Raw genomic sequence first — 22,638 nt, 5'->3', positions numbered from 1 at the left:
CAATGATGTAATAACTAAAAAGAGAATCAGTCCCAGTGAAAAGAAAAAGTTACAAAGCAGAGGAATAGTTCTTGTTTTTACAGCAAAGTACACGTACTAAATAAAGTAAGGCACACTAGATAAAGACTAAGAACAGCTCAAGCTAGGTTTCCCTTCTTTCCCAAACATAATCTGCCCCCTGGTGGCAATTTAACACAAGTGAGCCAAACAAAGGTGCAGCCTTGACAATTTACTAGCAGTAACAGCCAACTCTTACGTAAGACAATCTACTATGTGCCAGGCACTCACCTAAACACTTTATATATGCACGCATTTAAGTAACTGAATAAGCAGTTATTGCAGAGTAACAACAATTTGCAAACATATATACTTTGGGGCATTGCGTAAACACAGATTTTTTTAATTGGCTTGAAAATATTCTTTGATTACTTGTTGATCAGCTGTTATCACTTGTGCCCTATCTGCAGTTTCTGAAATGATACTTAAATGTAAGAGAAGTACCTAAGAAAAGAAAGTGGCCATCTTCATTATTATACAAAGTCTTAGTTTAAGAGAACATAAGAATCACCAAGGACAGGAAGGAAAAGTCTAAGGAACATTTGGTTCCTGTGATGGAACAATGTAACTACAGCTGTAAAAATCAGGAATAAGATGAGTTTTACAAAGTTCAGCAAACCTAATGTTAGGATGTCAAGTGGAAAAGCAAAACTATGAATTAAAACGGCAGGTATAGTAGGGTCTCAACTTTAAAGCACATATACCAAGATGCTGGCAACGGTCTGGAAGATGGAGTAGGCATGACTTTTCATTTCTTTGCTTTATGTTTCTGTATTTCCCTATTATTTTAACAAACATCAGAAGCAGAAAAAGAAACTTTTAAAATGGCTTACGTGACAGAATAGCTTTATAAAAAGTTCATGAAATAAGCCGAGTTTCTATTAATGACCAATAAAAACAATGAAGACATTGTCTAAGTCTTTAGTAAGGCTTAAAAAAAACAAAGAAAATATTACAGGGATGATATAAGGATTTGGCAAGTCAACGTGCTGTGATGTCACAGTATCTTCAATGAGAATCACAGACTCCACTGCAGTCTGAACAGAGGTTGTGTTTGTGTGTATGTGCGTGTGTTTACACAATGACTTGATTGTAGAAAACAATGATGTTATGATTCCAGACATGACTCTGGCATGATCTGGGCAGGACAGCTGAGATGCTTGGACGTGCATCAAGCATGGTCTGATTTGTCTGTTGTTGTTGTTAATGGATCAGGAAGAGTCTGAGGAATAATGATATTTAATTCACAGGTTTTTTTTTTTTTTCATTGTTTTCCTTTAATCAGTTTTAAACACTTAACATATGGACATCTGCTCCTTCATGTCTCGTCTCTGTTCATCTGTCATCCTCAAAATGAAAGTCCAGAACCTTCCGCATTAATTTTAAAGTCTGGCTGAACGTTTAGTAATGCACAAAGCTGTTTGAATTTTCCTCTAATTCTGTCTAAGTCTTCGTGAAGTTTGGCATAAGTAGGGTCATCATAAGGGAACTTCTGAATCATCCTGATCAATGATTCTAAGACCTTCATCTTTTTGCTGTCCTTCTCAGTCGCACAGCTGTGCAGCAGACATCTCCAAGCAGAAGCAAAACCTTGGTAGCACCCGATCTCGGACCCGATTTTAGCTCCCTGCAAAGTGCCGTACTGTCTTCCTTCCATCATCCCCAGGCTACTGCCTTCTTCGTAGCCTTCCCGATATCCTTCCCCGTGGAACCTGTCATCCGCCATCACGATGGTGTCGAACAAGTCCTGATTCTCGGCCATGGTGGCAGCCCCGCCCGCCCCTACCCTCGGGCTGCGCCACCGGGTGCTGCCGTCACCAACCCGCATGGCTCAGGCCTTTAATTCACAGTTTTAAGCCTCTCTATCTAGCCCATCTTCCCTGGAATTCTAACACGGAGCATCAGCTGTAATATTTATCTCCTTACTTTCCCTGACAGAACACTATTAGCCACATTTTTTTTTCATTTTTATAACAATCTTTACGGTCTTATGTTCTAACCCCTATTCCACTTGTAGAAAGTTCAACTCAGGGTCCAATTTTTCCCCATCATGTCCTATTCCTTAGTAGGAGGAAGAATGTCTATGAGAGATATTGTAAAGAATGATCAAAATATTTACAAAAACAAAGAGAAAAAATTTCTACTCCCAACCACTCAAAATTGTAAATTCTCCAGTATCAGTTACATTGCCTTTTATTTCTTTGGTCTCTCAAAATAAGAGCAGTAATGTTTTGTCCATGTACAATGTTAGTTTGAAAAACAAGCGACAATTTGTTGTAGAATTTTTAAAAATAAAAGTTCAGTTACACGCTCTATAACCAGTTTCTAATATAAACTTAATAAACTTATCAAACTAAAAATTGCACTTATCTTTCATGGCATTGAATAACCCTCTATATTGTTAGAATGTAATTTAAACAGCATCTGTGGTTTATACCAGTCAGGATGTTTCCAATTTTTCCCCCTTCTAAACAATCCTGAAAAGCAATCAATAAGTTCATTATTTTCTTAGAATCAATTCTGACAAATGGAATCCTGGGCAGAAAGCTTTTGTGACCCATCGCCAGAGTGCCACTGAGAGGCCGTTGTAATTCATACTTCCCTTAGTAGTAGGATTGAGGCATCTGGTCCTCACTCCTTCACTAAAAGTAGACAAAAACTGATAGCATGTTATTTTAATTAGCATTTGTGAACTTTTTCCTGTGTTTCTTAGTGCTCCATATTTTTCTTTTGTGTCTGTCCATTTATTTTTCTATTGTGGAGTCAACTTTGTCTTGCTGATTTGAAAAAGCCTCTATGGAGTGAACTTGTTACATATGTTGTCCCATTTTGTTGTTTGCTTGTTAATATCGTTTGTAGTGTTTTTAATAGAGATGTAATTGACATGTAACATTAGTATCAAGTATACGACATAACAATCCGTTATTTGTAGTTGTTGGGAAATGATCACCACAAGAAGTCTAGTTCTAGTTAAACTCCATCACCATGTTTATAATGGTTTTGACAAAGGAGAAGTCTAAAACTTTTGTTGTCATAGCTATGAATCTTTTCATGTATACAGTTATTTCTGGAAAGGCCTTTTCTATCTAAGTCTATATTCTAGTGCTCTTATCATTCTAGTTTTTGTGTAAAATTTCAATCAATCTGGAATATATGTATTTACACATGGTATGTAAAGTAGGCACTTAGCTATTGCCTTTGTCCCAAGAAGAATTTACTAAAAATCCATACTTTTCCTTAATTTGAAACACCAAATTTATTATATACCAAAATAGCATTTCCTTTTTTTTTTCTTTTTTCTTCTTTTCCAAATGAGAGGAGGGGAGATAAAGAGACAGACTCTCACATGCACCCCGACCAGGATCCACCTCGCAACCCCCATATAGGACCGATGCTCTGCCCATCTTGGGCCATGCTCACAACCAAGCTATTTTTAGCACCTGAGGCTGATGCACTAGAACCAACTGAGCCATGGCTGTAGGAGGGGGAGAGAAAGAAAGGGAGAGAAAGAGAACAAGAGAAGGGGGAGGGGTGAAGAAGCAGGTGGTTGCTTCTCCTGTGTGCCCTGACCAGGAATTGAACCTGGAACATCCACACGCTAGGTGACGCTCTACCACTGAGCCAACCGGCCAGGGAGCATATGCTTTTGAAGTATGAAAGGAGAATTATAATCATAAACCAACACTGACAGACAGCCTCATCCCCACTCTCATCAGAGGAGACCCAGGCCAGAGCAGTATGACTTCATCAGAGCAGGTTTGTGACCTGCATCCGTTCGCCAACACTGGGGAAAGGGGTACAGACAGCAGCCCCACCCTCTGCGCTGTATTTAGCAAGTGGATCCGGAAGGAGCAGTACATTTTCTACTTCCCAGGGCAGACACCATGGCACCTGAGACTGATGATCTTGTGTAAAAGAATCAGGGAACTGGATAAATACAACTCTGCTGCTCTGGTTGCCCAAACAGCTTTAACATGCGCTAGAACTAAGGTAATAATAGCATGTGGTATGTGTGACATCTTCCTTATAAACAGTAAACCAAGTTTTATTTAGAGTTGGTGTTGGCTAGAATCTTCTAACATCATAATCTTTAAATAAATTACAACAGCTAGACCCCATGAGGATGGTTCTTGACTTTCAGTGGTTTTTCCTGCTTGCTTTTAGGATTTAAAATAATTCAACTTCCCAGGCAAGAACTCTGAAAGTAAGCCTCTAGAATCCTAAAAACAATGAAGAGAATTACCAGCATCACCATCCCTAACAGTAGAAGCAACTAGCATTTCTCTATAACAATTCTAAGAGGTCAGAATTACTCCTCTGCAGGGAATCAGTCCCCAAATATTCCCACATTCCCAAGTGAGAAGTCTGAGCCTCGGAAAGGCTTAGCATCTAGCCCAAGGTCAGAACAAAAATAAAATGTGACAAGACCAAGATTTAAACCAATACTCAATGCCTCTATAGATCATTCTCTTATGAAACAGAATTGTCTTTGAGCCAGCAACCTGGGGGCTCAAGCCAGCGGCCATGAGGTCATGCCTATGATCCCACACTCAAGCCAGCAATTCGCACTCAAGCCGGCAACCTTGGGGCTTCAAACCTGGGTCCTTTGCGTCCCAGTCCAACTCTCTATCCACTGTGCCACCACCTGATAAGCTTTGAAATAACTAGTTTAAGGTTAAATTAAAACAATGCTATACAGAATTTTCAATGATTACATTAGCCAACAATTAAAAAAAAAAAAAACAATGCCTAATGTTGACCAGCGTACGGGGAAGCCAGCACTAATATGTTGTCACTCACGGTATATACATGGACATGCAGCTTTTGGGAAGCAATTTAACTGAGGGAAGTGATTACAAATATGCATATATTTTGATTTACCGTTTAACAATCTATCACAAGAAGCTTCCCCAAACTTGAAAAGGGACCACTGTAAAGATGTTCATCATAGAGTCATTTTTAAATATGACACAGATGTACCCTAAATATTCAAGAGTCATTAAACGATGCTGCATATGCTAAATGTGAGTCACTGAAGTGATTACTTAAGTGACAAAATAGGATATAAAGTTATCTGAATTTTATTTAAACTCAAATTTATATATAAAACTAAAGGGTGATTTCTAGATCTCTACATGCTAAACTTTTCAGAATTTACCAAACTATTGTAATTAAGATTAAATGACTATTTTACTAAAACTAAAGGATATGAAGTTGGTCGATTTAATTTTCACCACCATTTGTTGATTTTGAAAAAAGAACTAACTCAAAGCCACAGTACCATTATTTAGAACTTTTTAATTCTCAGAGGAACATGTCTGTATGTGAGGCACTGTCTTCTTTATCACCTAAAAGATGACCATTTGCAAGCAGAGTATGAAGAAAGTCAAGGTGATCTGTACACATAGAATGTTATGTTGGGGGTAAACCTTAGTGACTAGTCACTTCAATTAGACAGAATAGAAAATTATGCCCTGGCCGGTTGGCTCAGCGGTAGAGCGTCGGCCTAGCGTGCGGAGGACCCGGGTTTGATTCCCGGCCAGGGCACACAGGAGAAGCGCCCATTTGCTTCTCCACCCCTCCGCCGCGCTTTCCTCTCTGTCTCTCTCTTCCCCTCCCGCAGCCAAGGTTCCATTGAAGCAAAAAAAAATGGCCCGGGCGCTGGGGATGGCTCTGTGGCCTCTGCCTCAGGCGCTAGAGTGGCTCTGGTCGCAACATGGCGACACCCAGGATGGGCAGAGCATCGCCCCCTGGTGGGCAGAGCGTCGCCCCCTGGTGGGGGCGTGCCGGGTGGATCCCGGTCGGGCGCATGCGGGAGTCTGACTGTCTCTCCCCGTTTCCAGCTTCAGAAAAATGAAAAAAAAAAAAAAGAAAAAAAAAAAAGAAAAAAAAAGAAAATTAAAGAGCTTATATGGCCCACCCAAAGTCACTAGCTGTTTGGACATCATTTATTAGCATCAAAGCTGTCCCTCCAAAAACCAACACACTGTGACTTTTCCTCAGCAGGCTCATCATAGAAGGTTAGCCTTAAGCAATAATAATAACAAACCAACTAGAAAAACCTGGAAAAGTCATGTTTATGATCTTTGGAAATGATGTGTTCATATCGTGGTCCAAATTAAACTGCAATGTTGACCCTTTAAAATACATTTTTTTTATCCATTGCAATTATTAGAGCACTGATTACTAATTGGAAGGAGGCATTCTTGAACTTTGTCATACATCCCATTTCTTCTCCAAAGTCAAATGCTTTGCCAACAAAATCACACCATAATTCAGACTTTGCATTTTAATTTTTCATTCTGATAAGCTTACCTGTCAAGGGTCAATTATATGCTTTGGAAATAAAGCATGTCAGTCCAACAATGTCACAGGGGAAATGCTTAATACTAATAATTTTTCTCTATAGTAAAAAGGAGATGTGCATTGAGGATTATTATTTACTTTATCAAAAGAAATATCCTTTTTAATAATTTACGTGACCACAGACTTGAGACATAAAGACAGCCTTTCCAAGTTTCATGTTTAATTCAGATTAAAATAGGCACGTAAAACGATAATCTTATCTGTGGTTGTTATAGATGTAGAGCATTTATTGCCACATAAGAAAACCTTTATGATACAACAGCTTACAAATTCAATAGTAAAACAGAGTGGAGTTCCCTGTTCTATAAATTATCAGCGGTATCACGAAGTTCTAATTCCCTGAATGTTATCCTAGTACCAAAGTCAGGCATTTCTTCTCAGTTACTTGGTTATGTTTAGATTGTGGGGTTTTATCATCAATAAAAATCACAAATTCGGCCCTGGCTGGTTGACTCAGTGGTAGAACGTCAGCCCGGCGTATGGAAGTCCTGGGTTCGATTCCCAGCTGGGGCACAGAAGAGAAGTGCCCATCTGTTTCTCCATCCCTCCCCCTCTCCTTCCTCTCCATCTCTCTCTTCCCCTCCTGCAGCCAAGGTTTCAATGGAGCCAAGTTGGCCCGGGCACTGAGGACGGCTCCATGGCCTCCGCCTCAGGCCCTGGAATCGCTCTGGCAGCAACGGAGCAGCAGCCCAGATGGGCAGAGCATCACCCCCTGGTGGGCATGCCGGGTGGATCCTGGTCGGACGCATGCGGCAGTCTGTCTCTCTGCCTGCCCGCTTCTCACTTCAAAAAAATTTTAAAAATTTAAAAAAAAATTTTTTTAAATCACAAATTCATGTCATCCCAGCAAGAGGTCATTTGACGCCTCTGAAGTGTATTTAAGACCCTGGACAGATAGAAACTGCCTGCTGGCACACTGAAGAGTCTTTCCCAATGTTCATATCTATTTTCTCTCAGTTCAGCAATAAGGCAAAAGTGTTGATAACTATTCACTAGATAACATCAAATTACCATTTGATCCTTTGCGTGTGCGCACACACACACACACACACACGCATGCGTGCACGCGCACACACACACGCATGCGCACACACACACGCATGCGCACACGCGCACACACACAAGCATGGAGGGCAACAGACACAGTGTTGTGAGAAACTAACACCTTTCTGGAAATTTTAATAACATTTATTAACAATTACAAAAAGATTCATACAGTGTCCGCATACTGTTCAGTTCAGCGTCATCCCAGATAAAATCTGGGAGGTAACTGATGTGGCCATCCACGCAACGCAGCGAGCACAGCCCAGGTGCAGCCAGGAGGGACAACCACCCCTGGGGGGGGGGGGACAAGGCAGAGGACAGCAGCCTGCCGTGGCCATGACGACGCTGGAAGCTGCAAGGATGAGAACTGTGTCTGACTCCCTCCTGCTCCAGCAAGGACCTGGCACCCCAACTGCCTGCCCTGGCCAGAGGGGCCTGAGCCCCAACGCTAAAACATCAAGGAGCCTCGCCTAAATAATAAAAACCATCTTTAATTACCTTACATGTAAATCATTCCTCTCACTCACAGGAATCCTCTGGGAGGCACGGGTTGGGGGGGGCAGAAGATAAAAGAAAGAAAGACCCCCGGCATCAAAAGAAATGCTGAAGAAAGAGCTGTTGGAGAAACTTTGATAGTAACCGGCTTTGCTTGGGCTGTGGTGTAACTCTGAGTCCCCTGCAGTTAAGTAGGCAAAGGGGGCTCCCACAGAAGTTGACCTAAGCTAGTTCCAAAGGAAAGCATCAGGGGAGAAGTAAGAAGGAAGTGTTAAGTGAGCAAATACTCTACTTTACGTAGACTACGTCAATGAGTCTGGAAATAGCACCCTCCTTTTATCCTTCCCCAGTCTCTGATTTTGCTTTTCTTTCTTCACTGGGACTTTAACCACAATCTTGGCATATCAAGTGATAGTGATACCAGGATAAAGAACACAGCTTTCAAAAATAATAGTGAACGGGTCTACCATATCATGCTTTTTACTTAAAAAAAAAAAAATTACATTTCTTTTGAAGGCTGATGAACAGGAGACACCAAATCTTTTTTGCCTGCAAACTACTACCTTCTTTATTAGATCCAGCTAATAACACTGTTTTGTCTTTTTCCAAATAGCTCCAGATATATGGAAAAGATTTATATAGGCGGATGGGGATCCTCAAACCCCTCAGCGAGATCTTCTGAGCATGGCTTTTAAGATACCTAGAGGCAGAAAAAGCCCAATAGAGATCAGGGGAACTACCAGCTTTTAGGATACACCCTTAAAGGCTCCAACGCCCCAAAGGGGTCTCATAGGATGCTATCTGGGTCCTACTTCAATAGTGGAAAGGAAGGTCATTGAGCTAAATAAAGCCTGCCAGGCTTACATGCCTCTGCTGTGAGGAAACAGGGACACTGGAGGGTAGGCTTCCCCCTCGCTCCTCTAAGGGAGGGTTTAGTCTCTTCCAGCCCTGCTCCAGCCACCTATAACCTAACCTTGCTCAGAATACTGGGGTTTGCCACTGAAGGCTGAAGGTGCCCAGGGCCGTCGGCCCCATCTATGACACTGTGGACGAGCCTAGGGTATTTCTTCCAAGAAGCAGGTAAATTGATCTCATTTGCACAAGGGCCACTTAACTATGCTTTGCCTGAATAGTCAGGTTTTTTATTCTTCCCTCAAAGATCTCTGTTGTGGGTGTTGATAGTCCTATTTTCTGCTGCTTTGCTTAATATATAGTGTTTCCTTTATCCCTCCTACCTCAACGTCCCACTCATATTTCAGGCTGGGACCTACTCCTAATTTAGAGCTCTCTTTCCCCCTTTTGCCAACTTGTATTATGAATTTACCTTTGCCACCCAGCTTAGTGTATCCCAAGGTTCTCTTTACCATGCCACAGTTGCAGAGCTCCAGGGAAAAGCAACCTGGTCTCAACTCTCCAGGTAGAGGAGAACAGAAGCTCCATATCCACGCATGCTGCAGATGGCTTTTCCAGTCTACCTGAATCATTACCAGCTAAAAGCAGCGGTCACTGGGACTTGGACATGAACTGCAAAGTATAGAATGGTGACAACAATTCCAGTGCCATGGGGACTTTTCCTGTGTGGACTTCTCCTGGACTCCTGCTCCCTGTGACAGCTCCTAACAGACTGAACTGTGGTTGGGTTACATTTTTTCAGGGATTTGGCATGGTGATGGGGCCAATTTGGACTTGGTGAACATGTTAAGGACACTACTCTTCTATGGATTCTTGCTGTATTGGCCAAAAGTTTGCTTAAAGGCTTTGAATAACTGTAAAAAAAAATAGGGGACTGGATAAAGAAGATGGGGCACATATACACCATGGTATACTATTCAGCTAGAAGAAATGATGACAACGGATCACTTACAGCAGAATGGTGGAATCTTGATAACATTGTGCGGAGTGAAATGGACGAATCAGAAAAAGACAAGAACTGCAGTTTCCATACATTGGTGGGACATGGAAGCGAGACTAAGGGACATGGACAGGAGTGTGGTGGTTATGGGGGGGGGAGGGAAGGAGGGAGAGGAGGAAGGGGAGGGGGAAGGGTACAGAGAAAACTGGATAGAGGGTGATGGAGGGCGATCTCTCTTTGGGGAATGGATATGCAACAGAACTAAATGACAAGATAACCTGGAGATGTTTTCCTTGAATATGTGTACCCTGATTTGTTGATGTCACCCCATTAAAATAAAAATTTATTTATAAAAAAAATAATAATAGTGATATTCTCTAACTCGTTGATTTTTCTATCAGAACTAAAATTCGAAACCACGGAGAAACAATCCTGGCAAAGCTTTACATAGATGTCTTGCTTACTCTTCTCTCTCCTTTCGCCCAATAGTAACCAGAAGCCCTTGACATAAAAACACTAAATAGCCCTCAGTCACATAAGACAAGTGTGTCGACCATGTTTATATAGGTTCTTTGTAAACTGCGAGTTTCCTCTTTGCATTTATGGCCTTCCACTGGAAGAAAAAAGGAACCCAAATGTGTTATGGCGCATCTCTAAGAAATGAACTTGTATTGGGGGGCAGGGAAAAGAGCAGTGGGAAAGAAAGACCCCCGGGCTTGCTTCCTGCATTCTGAATCCCAAATTAGGATGCGTTTTCACACTACATTTTGCCGAAGGTGTGCTGAATCCATAATGAGGTTCTGTGAAATAGTGTCCTTCCGCCATGCTATGGTGAAGCGGCCGCTGTGGCCACCTCAGGACTATAGTCACCATCACTATCACTTATTGCACTGTTTGGGGCAGGGAAAATCACATTTTAAAATCTCATAAATGGCAAAAGGTTTGAAAAAACAGCACCAGCATGTAAAGATAAAAACATAGAAAACTATTTCAAATTTTACTGAGTGGTTAAAAAAAAAGGCAGCAGCAGCAGCCGCAGCCGCAAGGACCTAATTAAAAATTTAAAAATCATTATTTCCTTTTTCAAATATTTTAACCACATTTTATGCTGATTATATATTTCATACATGTAATTACAAATACTGGAAATGTAAATGTCAACGGATAAATGTATTAAAAATAATAAAATTAGAAAATCATCGTTTGGCAACCATTATAGAAATACTTGATTCAAACCAGGAAATGTCAGTAGATGCTAACATTATTTAATTCAGTGAATAATTCTGAAGAGAAACATGATTCTTACATATCAAATATTTCTGAGTATAATTAAGTATTACTCTATAAGACATTTGTTAATTACAAAGGCAAAATGGCAACTTTACAGTGGAGAAAACTGGCAAACACCTCCTTACTCAAATAATTACAGTTAAAGTCACCCGAATGGGGCAAACTGAAATCATGAGACTTTTTGTCACTTTTTTTTTTTTATATTCAATGTTATTTTCAGGTGTATAGCACAGTAGACAATTATATAATTTACAAAGTGATCCCCTCAATAATTCAAGTATGCCTCAATACCATAACTAGTTATTACAATATTATTGACTATATTGCCTACGTTGAACTTTACAACCCCATGGCTGTTCCTTAACTGCCAATCTGTACTTTTCAATCTCTCCACTTTTCTCTCCCAGCGCCCTAACACTCCTCCCATCTGGCAACTATCAGTCTGATCTCTGTATCTATCAGTCTGTTTCTATCTGGCTTGTTTATTTTGTTCTTTAGATTCTGCATATAAGTTAAAATATTATGGTATTTGTGTTTCTCTGACTAGCTCATTTTACTTAGCATAATAGCTTCTAGGTCCATTCATGCTGTTGGAAATGTTAAGAGTTCATTCGTTTTTATGATCGAATAATATTCCATTGAATACACATACCACAGCTTTTTTATCCACTCATCTGTTGATGGGCACTTGGTCGCTGCAATGAACACAGGGTTGTAAATATCTTTAAAAATCACTCTAAACTCACATTTTTACTTTTAGTTCCCTATCATTGAATTATCTTTGAAAAAGTACACTGTCCAGAAGCTTGGCTTCTACAAGGAATTTCAGCAGAACTGCTTTGCTCTTCCAAAGAGATTTTCATGTTATACAACACTCAAGAGTATAAACACAGCTCTTTGTCCTTTTCTCTCTGTAGCCAAGAAAAAATACAAACAAAAATACTTGGGAAGTGTTATGCTCTCTCTTCCCATGTAAGTTAGCCTTTTAATCCATCCCCCTTTGCTAACCATACAAACCACTGGCATATTGAGCACCATATACTCGCTGAGTTAGAGGGAAAATCTAGAGGTTCATCCACTCACCACCTGGTTTCCAAGCTTAATTTCCCCTCCACCAACCCAGGTGGAATTTTTTTGCTACTTCCAAATACTCTTTGACACCCAATTCTAAGCTTCCAACTCTATTCTGATATACAACACTTATAATCACAAATTTCTGTATGACCAATATTGACCTCTTTCTTCACCTCACATTTCTAGAAAAGGGTGAGATGTCTACCTTGTTTACTGACATGTTATAAATTCGAACCAGCTAGAAGTTTTTCACCAGGCTAAACCATCCCAACTCCAACAGCCATGCTGATAGATGTCACATTCACATCCTGTAGAATCATGCTGGTTTTCTTCCCTGATCAATGTCCAGTCTCTCCACAATGAGCCATCTGTTCATTCTTCCTGTGCCCAGATAACATTTGCAGTACTAGGTCAACTCAACACAGGACCTTCCCTCCAACTGACAAGTTTCTGTCCATTTCCTATTCTTCTTTCCAATTCTCTCCTTCCCCAAAACCTAGAGACCTGGTTTTTCCACCAAAGTTGACCCAGAGCTAATGAAAATGACAATACTGAAGATACTACTTGTATCAAACTCAACATACATTCTTAAAGGATGAGTGGGGAATAACTTCATAACCGTAAAACAACAGAACGCAAGTCTCACAGAGCATATTTTTTAGATTTCCATATAAAATGGGCACTAGGTTTTAATTAGCATCTCAACCATTGCTAAGTCAAAATCCAAGAAAGGAAGTAAATGATGCTATTAGTCTTAAACATATAGTGCAAGGATCTGGATTTTATTCTTACTTTTCTTGAAACATTTCTAAAATATTCAACAGAAAACAAATCACCTACTCAGATTCTAAAAAGTTGAATTGAATTGAATTTACATACCTAAGATAAATTTATATAGTCCTGAATTCACACTTTTCATTACTAAGCTTTAAACACAAAGACCTTTAGTTTCCAAAGAACTCAAGAAAAGGATTTCTCACCAAAGCAAAAAACACATTTCTTATGAGGGACAACACTCCTGTTCCTTGGCTCTTTGTCACACACAGATCAGGAGGTGTTCTCCTGAAAGCAAGCTGTCCAGTTGCCACTCTTCACGTTCATAATTGTTATATTGGTGACTAGACTCAGCACCAAATCTGCCATCAAATCTGTTAACATGTAGAGCCAAAATCCATATTTCAAGGACAAAATTTCTGACTCAGATACAAACACACACTTAGATGTAACATGTACATACAAACATACACATATATACACACATACAAACACACACACTCTATGACCATCTATAGTACACGCTTCCCACCTTCACTCTTCCCTACTTCACGAATGATGTGGGCCAACCGTGCGGAGCTGCACGAACGTTCATGACCCACTCTGACACATCTCACCCTCAGCTCTCCAAACCCTCTCCCCTGAGCTGGCCCACTGCATTCAAGTGAACCCCAACTGGAAGAGTGCGCTTCCCTATGAGGCGTGATGCCATTTACACACTGCTCCTGCCCTCTGCTTCAGTCCCTACCAGGGCATCTGGTCGGTATCTGGGATGATATAGAAACTTTCTCTTGTCCGGGGTTATTATAGCCGAATCATACCTTCTTCAGCAGTAAAAGTTTCAATATCATAAGAGAAGCATAACAGTTTCAAATAATGTCGAATCTATAATATAACAAGCACGTTCTGGTGTCCTGACGTGCCTACTCCCTCGCTGTACTGAATCACTTCACCTCTCTAGGAATAAGGAGGGGAACTGAATACCAGGTGTGGAGACAGTAGCTAAGCTGTCAGGGCCCCCACTCACTGGCTATGGCACCCAGTCCCACTGAGACTGAGCGCATCCTCAGGATCCTCCCAGGCACCAGTGCTCCAGGGGCCCCAGGGCCCCAGCCACTCTGGTAACACTGGGTCTGTGGAATTGGTTATGTGAAATTTTACAAGGCTGGGTCTCAGCCAGCTCGAGCTTAAAAGTGCCCCTGTCTTGTTTCCATCCTTGGTCCTAGCTGTCTCAATTATGCCAGAATAACAGAGTCTCTGGAATTCTTAGTTTTCATTTCCTCATGGTCAAAATGTAGTGCAAGTAAAAGAGGGGGGGGGGGAGAAAAGGGGGGGAGGAAAGAGGAAAGGAGGGAGGGTGAGAGAGAGAGAGAGATGACTGAGTCTAAAGAGAAAATGAAGAGATATCAGAGAAGCCTAAGCAGAAGCAATGATTTTCCTATTCGAGAACAGTCTCTCATTGTTCCAGACTTTTATTTGCAAACTAACATTTCATACAACGTAACATGAGCATTTGGTTTGCTTATTAAAGTATGTATATACACACAAGGCCAACATTCTGTTCATTTCCTGAATTTTTTGTGAATCAGCTTAACATAGCACTTCCACTGGGCCAGATCATCTGCTCACCTGGCTTGCAATCAAATCACTACTGAAGTCTAAGCTTTCAAATTCCAAAAGCAAAAGCAAAAAACTTGGTAATAACAAGAATATCTCATATTACCCTAGAAAATTAAAAGAATGAAAACAAAATCAATACCAGTCTGGATAACAGTATTCTCTAATTTTAAAAGTTCATTTAGATGTGTCCAAGTCTTAAGCATGTTTGTAATACAGGACCCAGGTATATATTACTTGTCTTTTAGCTCTTCCTCACTCTTGGCAGACATCACTAGTCAAACACCGACTTTTGCTCTGAACCTGGAAGCAGCCTGAAAAAGTTTCAGCACTGTACTTTGGGTGATTCTTACCAACTGACCGGTGCCGGCAGGGGAAACAATAGCCACTTGCTATTCTGCAGTAAGGAAGGGAGTGAGGGTAAACAAGCCCAATCCTTCTCTCCGTCAGCTTCATTGCTTCAACAACACAAAGCAACCCCCTTCCAAACGAGTAAGCACCTTCTTATTGTGATGAAGAGAATAAAAGTGGTCAACAACTTTTGTTGCTGCAAGGATTTTAAAGATGATCTAGCCCTCCCTTCCCATTCATCAGGTGAGACCACTGAGGCTAAGAAAGCAAAAGACTGTCCCACTTCACATGAGTTAACAGGAAAACTAGGAGGGGTCAGAGTTAAATAAACTTTTCTGCGTAGCACACCGTTCGTGCCGGGGCTGGCCATGAACGTGAAGGGTCAGAAATGTTCCGTTTCTTCAGTTAGCCTCCTCCTGTTCTCCTATTTCCACGAGAGTGCAAATAGCTTCAGTGCACATCTCTTATGTTTCCTCTCCCCATCTGCCTCTCAAAAATAAACATGTTTTTGCGGCCAAAATGGAAGGAGAAGGAAGCTCTTGGACTTTCATTTGCTAATGAGGTGAAATTATACACTCTCCAAAGACTTCCTTCTCTATCGGCACAGTGGTCCTCAACCCTTCAACACTATTCAAGACCTGCAATACATAATTTATGTTTTTCCAGTGATCTTAGAAACTTGACTTGAGCTGTCTGATTCTGGAAGAGCTTATAAGGTTTAACCTCTATAAATGAATACATTTGACATAGAAGTTAATGAGCACTGTCTCATGCTCATATTCAAAAGAAAAATTAGTATCATAACTTTATATGTTCCTATGCTTAAAAGAATACACACGCACAAACACAAACACACACTCTGCTAAAACCTCCAAATAACAGATATTTGTTGTCTTAAATATCGTGATTCAATCACTTTAAAACTTGGTAATGTTATTTCCATAGGCTCTCAAAGTACCAAGAACCAGATGCTAAATTTACAGCAGCACTATGTGATCTCAGAAGTTCTTAAATGATGCCACTAACATTATCATATCACAAAGAAATAAGCAGACAAAGCAAGGAAACATTCTTTAAAAAGGTTCAAGTGCTCAGGCCAATATGAATCAAAACACTGATCAAAAGATTATTTCCTAACATGACCCATCACCATCAGAAATAGGAAAATTTCAGATCAAAATAATTTTCATGTTGGAAGGTAATCATTAAAAAGTAGACATCTTTAATATTTTTGGATATAATAAGTAAAATAAAGATATGATGCTTTCATTTTAATTCTAAGACAGTATTTTTCTAGACTCATACAAATAATTATAACCTACATACAGCTTATAGACTACTAGCTATTTAATCAGAAATGAAACCATCAAATAATCTTCAATAACGAAGTAATTTCATGTCCCAAGAACATTAACAATGCTGCTGAATTCTACTGAGTCCTGAAATATATAAAATATATAATAAAACTGGTTCTATCTACAATTCCTGACAACTTAAAATATAGCCAAGAAACATGACAATTAACATAAATTACAGGTTACGAAATTAGCAATCAATAGATGCTTACTCAATGTATTGAATAAAATTAAGAGCATGCTTACAAAGAAAAGAATCAAACCAGAAATCGTCGACGTACTTCTGCTCCCAGAGAACGTGGCTAACAAAGGAGCTATACAAAGGCTGTAGGATCCCAGGACCAGCAGTGCGAGTAAGGTAGCATCATAGTGCCTCTCTGAGCCAGCCGGTGGGGTGAGTGTAGAATTGATAAATATGTTCGAAGCAATCTCCGTTTCTGTACAACTGCGAAATCCTCCTGGTACAGTCATTTAAAAAGGATCAAAGCAAGCTTAAGCAGGAAAAACTGCAGCCATGTTCACTGCACACCCTTCATGCTTGCTCTTAGTGAATTGGAATGGAGGGAGGGGGTTGGAAATCTGTAAGCTCCAAGGCATTATTACACAAAACAGATTAGACCAGCTAGCAAATCAAACTGAGAAAGAGATCCATTGATCTGAATGCTTCGTCTGCAGCGGGGACACATCGCCACTAGACAGGCTCGGTGGGTCCAGGGCAAACCCCTTTGTTTAAAGACAAAAAGGAACGGACAAAAGCATTTTATAGCCTCCTGGGGAGTGTCAGACAGGACACTGTCTCGGTGGCCAAGTCAACATGGCTGTCAATGGAAGAGGCTGGGTAGCGGCACCACAGCGCGCGTGCCTGCTTCCAGCGGCACAAACTCCACGGCGGCAGGGCCCCCGGAGAGTACGCTGGGGAGGCGGGCCTGGCAGCCGGCTCTTACCACTCACACTGCACACCGAGACAGCTGCAGGCGAAGCGCCTCTCGGACACGCGTGTCAGCTACCTTTCCAAATGCATAGAGGACCATCTGTTCCACGCAAACCCCTCTGAGTTTACGCCACAACTTCAAAATCCAAATAAGCGGAGAAGAGCCTGTTTAATTTTAAGTAACATATTGCCAGTATTCCTCAAGTTCTGGTGTACAGCTACTTCCTGGTAAGAGACCAGCTACTGCTGCTAAGGGAGCTGCCAGAAGCGTGCTCATTCATTCGATGCCCTGTCTTCCACACATACATCTCAGTGCTGTTCGCACCTGAGGCCAGTGACAACCTCTCTGAGCCTCACGTGCCGTATATACAAAATCAGTAACAGCAGAAGTTACTTGAGAGAGAAAAAAATGAAATAATGTATGATCATCTGGCCATAGTGCTCCACACCCAAAAAGTGCAATAACCAGGACTCCACTTTGTCCCTGGCCCCTCACTGGAGAGAGGAAATTGAGGCCTCCAAAGCAGAGCAAACTCCCCACCTCCCCACATGTCTTATTTTAACTGGTATTCTAGTTGTCCATGTAAATATCTTCTTCCTTCTCAACTACCTCTTAGATAAGGACCATTTCTTTGTATAGTCTGTATCTCTGACACATCTATCCTGATGCCCGTACACAGCAGGCACTCCAACATTGTTCAGATCAAACTAATTTTGTGAGAAAATTTACAAGGGAATGAGCACACAGATACTACGATCAAACACATCTTTTGAATGGAAGGGAGAGCTCAGTTAATTCACCCATTTTAAACACAGAAAACGGAATTCCCATGAACAATTTAAAAAATGTTCTTGAGTTTAAACTGCGTAACATGAGGCTTGACGCTATAAATACTAGTCATCCAAAGATTGAATGACTGAATCTAGCATCTGAAGATTATAAAACACATCTACAAAATTTGGTCTTTTACAAAATAAATGGAATGAAAGTTGTCAGTTTTTCTGATTTCTAGTTGGGTTTCAATGGCCCCTAGATTGCTTTCCTTTCCTTAAACCAAAAACCACCATCACGTCAAATGACACACTTTAGAATCCTTCATGAAAAAAATAAAATTAAAAAAATAACCGCTAAGTGAAAAACTTAGCATGTTTTCAAAGCATGTTCATCAAAAGAGAATGCCGCTGAATGTTCTTCCTGCCCAACTTTCAGAGCAACAGGCAAAATAACGCGGGGAAGAAGCAGTACGCATCTGTTCCCCTAAATCACAGAAGCAAAAATTCTGATTATTTTGTGCAGTGCGCTAGTTTTCCGCATATCTACATTATCAACAGCCCTCCCCCCAGAGACGGACCTACGACCGACTCACAGTGATTGCTGTACGTGTTCAGATCGCTGTGGGTGCTGGCACCCGAGGAGGGGCTCCCCGTCCTCCGCAGCGCGGAACTCTTCAAGGAGGCGTTGGATTTCGGAAGTGGTCTTGGCAAGTTCACCCAAGACGGCTGTGCAGTTTTCAAAGACGTAGGTTTTCCTGGAGGGTTTATAAAAAAAAGGGGTTTACTGCTATTCATGTCAAAGGTGTTTTTTTGTTTGTTTGTTTGTTTTTCATTTTTCTGAAGCTGGAAACGGGGAGCGACAGTCAGACAGACTCCCGCATGCGCCCGACCGGGATCCACCCGGCACGCCCACCAGGGGGCGATGCTCTGCCCACCAGGGGGCGATGCTCTGCCCATCCTGGGCGTCGCCATGTTGCGACCAGAGCCACTCGAGCGCCTGAGGCAGAGGCCACAGAGCCATCCCCAGCGCCCGGGCCATCTTTGCTCCAATGGAGCCTTGGCTGCGGGAGGGGAAGAGAGAGACAGAGAGGAAAGTGCGGCGGAGGGGTGGAGAAGCAAATGGGTGCTTCTCCTGTGTGCCCTGGCCGGGAATCGAACCTGCGTCCTCCGCACGCTAGGCCGACGCTCTACCGCTGAGCCAACCGGCCAGGGCTCATGTCAAAGGTTTTAAGCTTGTGAACTCAAACAAACTAACAACTGAGTGAAACGTACAACAAATATTCAGAACCATGTAACTTCAGATGGAGTCTTTGCCTAGACTTCCTTATTTTTGATAAATCAAAAGCAGACGAGCAGAGATGGTAGTGAGGCATGAGGATGGCTTGTAATTAACCCGGGTCTTCTGAGATATAGTGATGGGTCATCGAGAGCCATGTGAGATAAGGCTTTTGGCAAAGTTAAAAATCAAAGGAAATCCCAACTGATGTGATCTTCCCCCACGTTGTTGACTGAAAATTGAATGAATGAGCCCGTCCATGCACTAGGCTACCATATAAAATACATGAAAATTTTAAAACAGCCAAACAGAAAGAAAAAAATAATCAATTTGATGAGAAAAAAACTTCATTTAAAAATACCTAATGTCTAACACCAGGTGGTGCTATATTGTTAGCGGTGTTCTTTTTTTCCCCTCTTTCACCTTGACTCCTTATTTGCCAAACTTAAATGCTCTCCACTCAAGCTTCTAACTCTTTCTTGCAACAAAAGTGTTTTTTTCACTTAGCGACAAAATATATATGCTTCACACTCTCTGGCACCTTTGAAATTGCACGGGCTACCTGAATGTGGGCATTTCCCGAGTTCAAGCCTTTACTCACAACTTTCTTCATACCCATCTCTCATGCAGAAGCCTATTTCATTCCCTTGACTCTAACCCTGCCCGATATGGGTGAATCCCAAATATTCTCCTGCAGCCCTATCCTCCTTCTGAAGCCCAGTGCCACTCACATTTTCAATTCCTTGCTGAATGTTTCGGCTTAGACAGTTAGATTACCTCCTACCTACTGACGCTAATTTAAATCTATTTTCCCCTCAGCCTTAAAACATCGAAATCATCTTCCTCCCCCACCTCCAAGATTACCATGTAATTTAGCACAAGTCTCTCAAATGTTAACAGTCTCACATAAGGGAAGCATATCAAGAATTGAAAAGACCTTAGATGAAAATGCTAGTGTCACATATCACTAACGGTGTCCTAAGTGAGGAATGTGTCTGGAAAGTAATGCCCACTTCTCTGTCCCAGTGATTTCACCTACGAAAATCTCAGCTCACTTTCCCCTAGGTCTGGCATTTACAGTCACCCGAATGGAAGCTCTCCCTGTCTCCAGGCTCACCCTATACTGTTCTTCTACATGAGCACGCATCTCGCACCGGTCAACCTACTCGTCTAACACCAGGGTGTTACTATCATAATTCACTAGGAACACTGCTCCTCAAAAAAGTCTCCTTCCTCTCAGTCCAAGTCCCACAAATCCTCATTAATCCTCCTACTTGGCCTAAACAACTGTACTAGACGTCGTTCATCCCGTCCTTCCATCCTTCCCAACTCCATTCGCGTAGATCCCGAACATGAAAACCAAGGCCACAAACCAACCTAAAGTCTCTATTTCCCCATTATCTACAGGATATTATTTTTAACCCTCTTGATGAATATTTAACTTTAAAGGCATAAACTAGGGTGGATTCCTACCAGCTTCTTCTTCCGCCTTACGCTCTGCCACGCCTCCATCCCTCCACACGCACCTCACTTTATCCCTCTGGGTCATTTTACTCTCTGCTCTGCTTTGTGACCAGCTTTGTGAGCGCCAGGGCCTCCTTGCCATCTAGTCCTCTCTCTTTTCCGGTGAATACAAAGCCAACAGGGGGTTCTTACACATTGTTGCCACGCGTACGCCACCCCACCCCAGATCTACGAATCACAATCTCCGTCTTCACCAGATCCCGCAGGAGATGCAGATACACGGTAGGTATGGGAAGCACGGCTAGGAATCAGGAGCTCGTGGGGAAGCCTTTCCTTCCAGGAAGCCTTCGCGGTGGGCAAGGGACCACGCCTCCCTTTACGCTCTTCCGGAGGCTGGTTTCAGTCCCACCAGCACCTGTTTCAATAAGCCGCTGGGCTGGTCTCTACGGTGCCTGAGGGCAGGAAGAGGACCTAATGGCATTCAGTCCCTCAGGGCCTCGCAAAGTGTACACAGCATAGAGGGTAAATAAATACTTGCTAAATTCATTAATTTTTTTTCTGGACAAGAGTAAAGTAAAGTGTGGGAAACAGAGAGAGGTAGGTAAAGGGTACAAACTTTCAGCTATGAGATAGATGAGTGATGTCTGAGGCGCTAATGGTGACTATAGTTGATAATACTCTATTATATCATTGAAATTTGCTAAGAGAGCAGACCTTCAATGTTCTCACCAAAAAAAAAAAAAAAGGTAAATGTGTGAGGTGATGGATGTGTTAATTCGATGGGGGGAGTACTTCTTTAATGTATGCCTATGTACAATCACCACAAGGTACAACTTTGTCAGTTACATGTCAGTCAAGCTGGAAAAAATAAATGTGGAATTATAACAATGACAGTAATAAAGCTCTTAAAATTACTTTTAAAAGCAAGAGTAAATAAATTGTGATAATATCTTCTCTCATCATCTACATAAAACCATTAAACACTCAACCAAGTTTATTTGCCCTCTGTCGAATTTAGACTCTTCAGTTTATTACCTAAATAAGACAGTTTTCTTTGCATTCCTTATTATAATTAGCAAGTAACAGATATTCAAACACCTATTTAATTTTTATTTTTTTTTGTATTTTTCTGAAGCTGGAAACGGGGAGGCAGTCAGACAGACTCCTGCACGCGCCCGACCGGGATCCACCCGGCATGCCCACCAGGAGGCGATGCTCTGCCCATCCGGGGCATTGCTCTGTTGCAACCAGGGCCATTCTAGCACCTGAGGCAGAGACCATGGAGCCATCCTCAGCGCCCGGGCAAACTTTGCTCTAATGGAGCCTTGGCTGCGGGAGGGGAAGAGAGAGACAGAGAGGAAGGAGAGGGGGAGGGGTGGAGAAGCAGATGGGCGCTTCTCCTGTGTGCCCTGGCCGGGAATCGAACCCGGGACTCCTGCACGCCAGGCCGACACTCTACCACTGAGCCAACCGGCCAGGGCCAACACCTATTTAATTTTTAAATTTACATTTAGCCACAAGTTTTACTTCCTTTTGGAGGAATAGAAAAACAGATTTTTAGGCTACAAATTTACCAAATTGCTGCTCTTTCAGCAAATTCATTCTGATGAGTCATCATCTAAACCAATGAACCAGGATGGGCCAGTTACAGAGGAAAATTTCTGAGCCACAGACACACGCAATCAAGGCTCAGCAAGTTTGGAAAATTAACTCATTTGTCAGAAAGGGCTGTTTCGTAGCATTGCTTCCGAAGGCAACATCAGTTGACAGACATTTCCTCAGCAGGTCAGAGTTACTGCACGCCTGTACCCTCTCTGATTCCAACACACAGCATGGCACCAGAAGCAAGCTTACCCCCAAACCCAATGACCATTCCTCTGACCTGCACCCCCCCCCCATTTTCACAAGTCGCACTGTC

At 41.8% G+C, this 22,638-nt stretch overlaps 1 protein-coding gene and 1 pseudogene across 2 annotated transcripts in view; both read right to left on the bottom strand.

The window, feature by feature from the left end:
* The window catches only part of MTUS1 (microtubule associated scaffold protein 1), a 156,750-nt gene that overhangs the window by 56,687 nt on the left and 77,425 nt on the right, over positions 1–22,638 (bottom strand). For both annotated transcript variants that reach the window (XM_066380227.1, XM_066380226.1), the window contains one exon: positions 18,574–18,735. In XM_066380227.1, coding sequence (XP_066236324.1) covers positions 18,574–18,735 — 162 coding nt within the window. The remainder of the gene's footprint in view (positions 1–18,573; positions 18,736–22,638) is intronic.
* Positions 1,329–1,888, bottom strand: LOC136402646 (protein LTO1 homolog pseudogene; annotated as a pseudogene).

Source organism: Saccopteryx leptura, chromosome 4, assembly GCF_036850995.1.
Source record: "Saccopteryx leptura isolate mSacLep1 chromosome 4, mSacLep1_pri_phased_curated, whole genome shotgun sequence".
NCBI lineage: Eukaryota > Metazoa > Chordata > Mammalia > Chiroptera > Emballonuridae > Saccopteryx > Saccopteryx leptura.
This window is presented reverse-complemented; position numbering and strand designations above follow the sequence as displayed.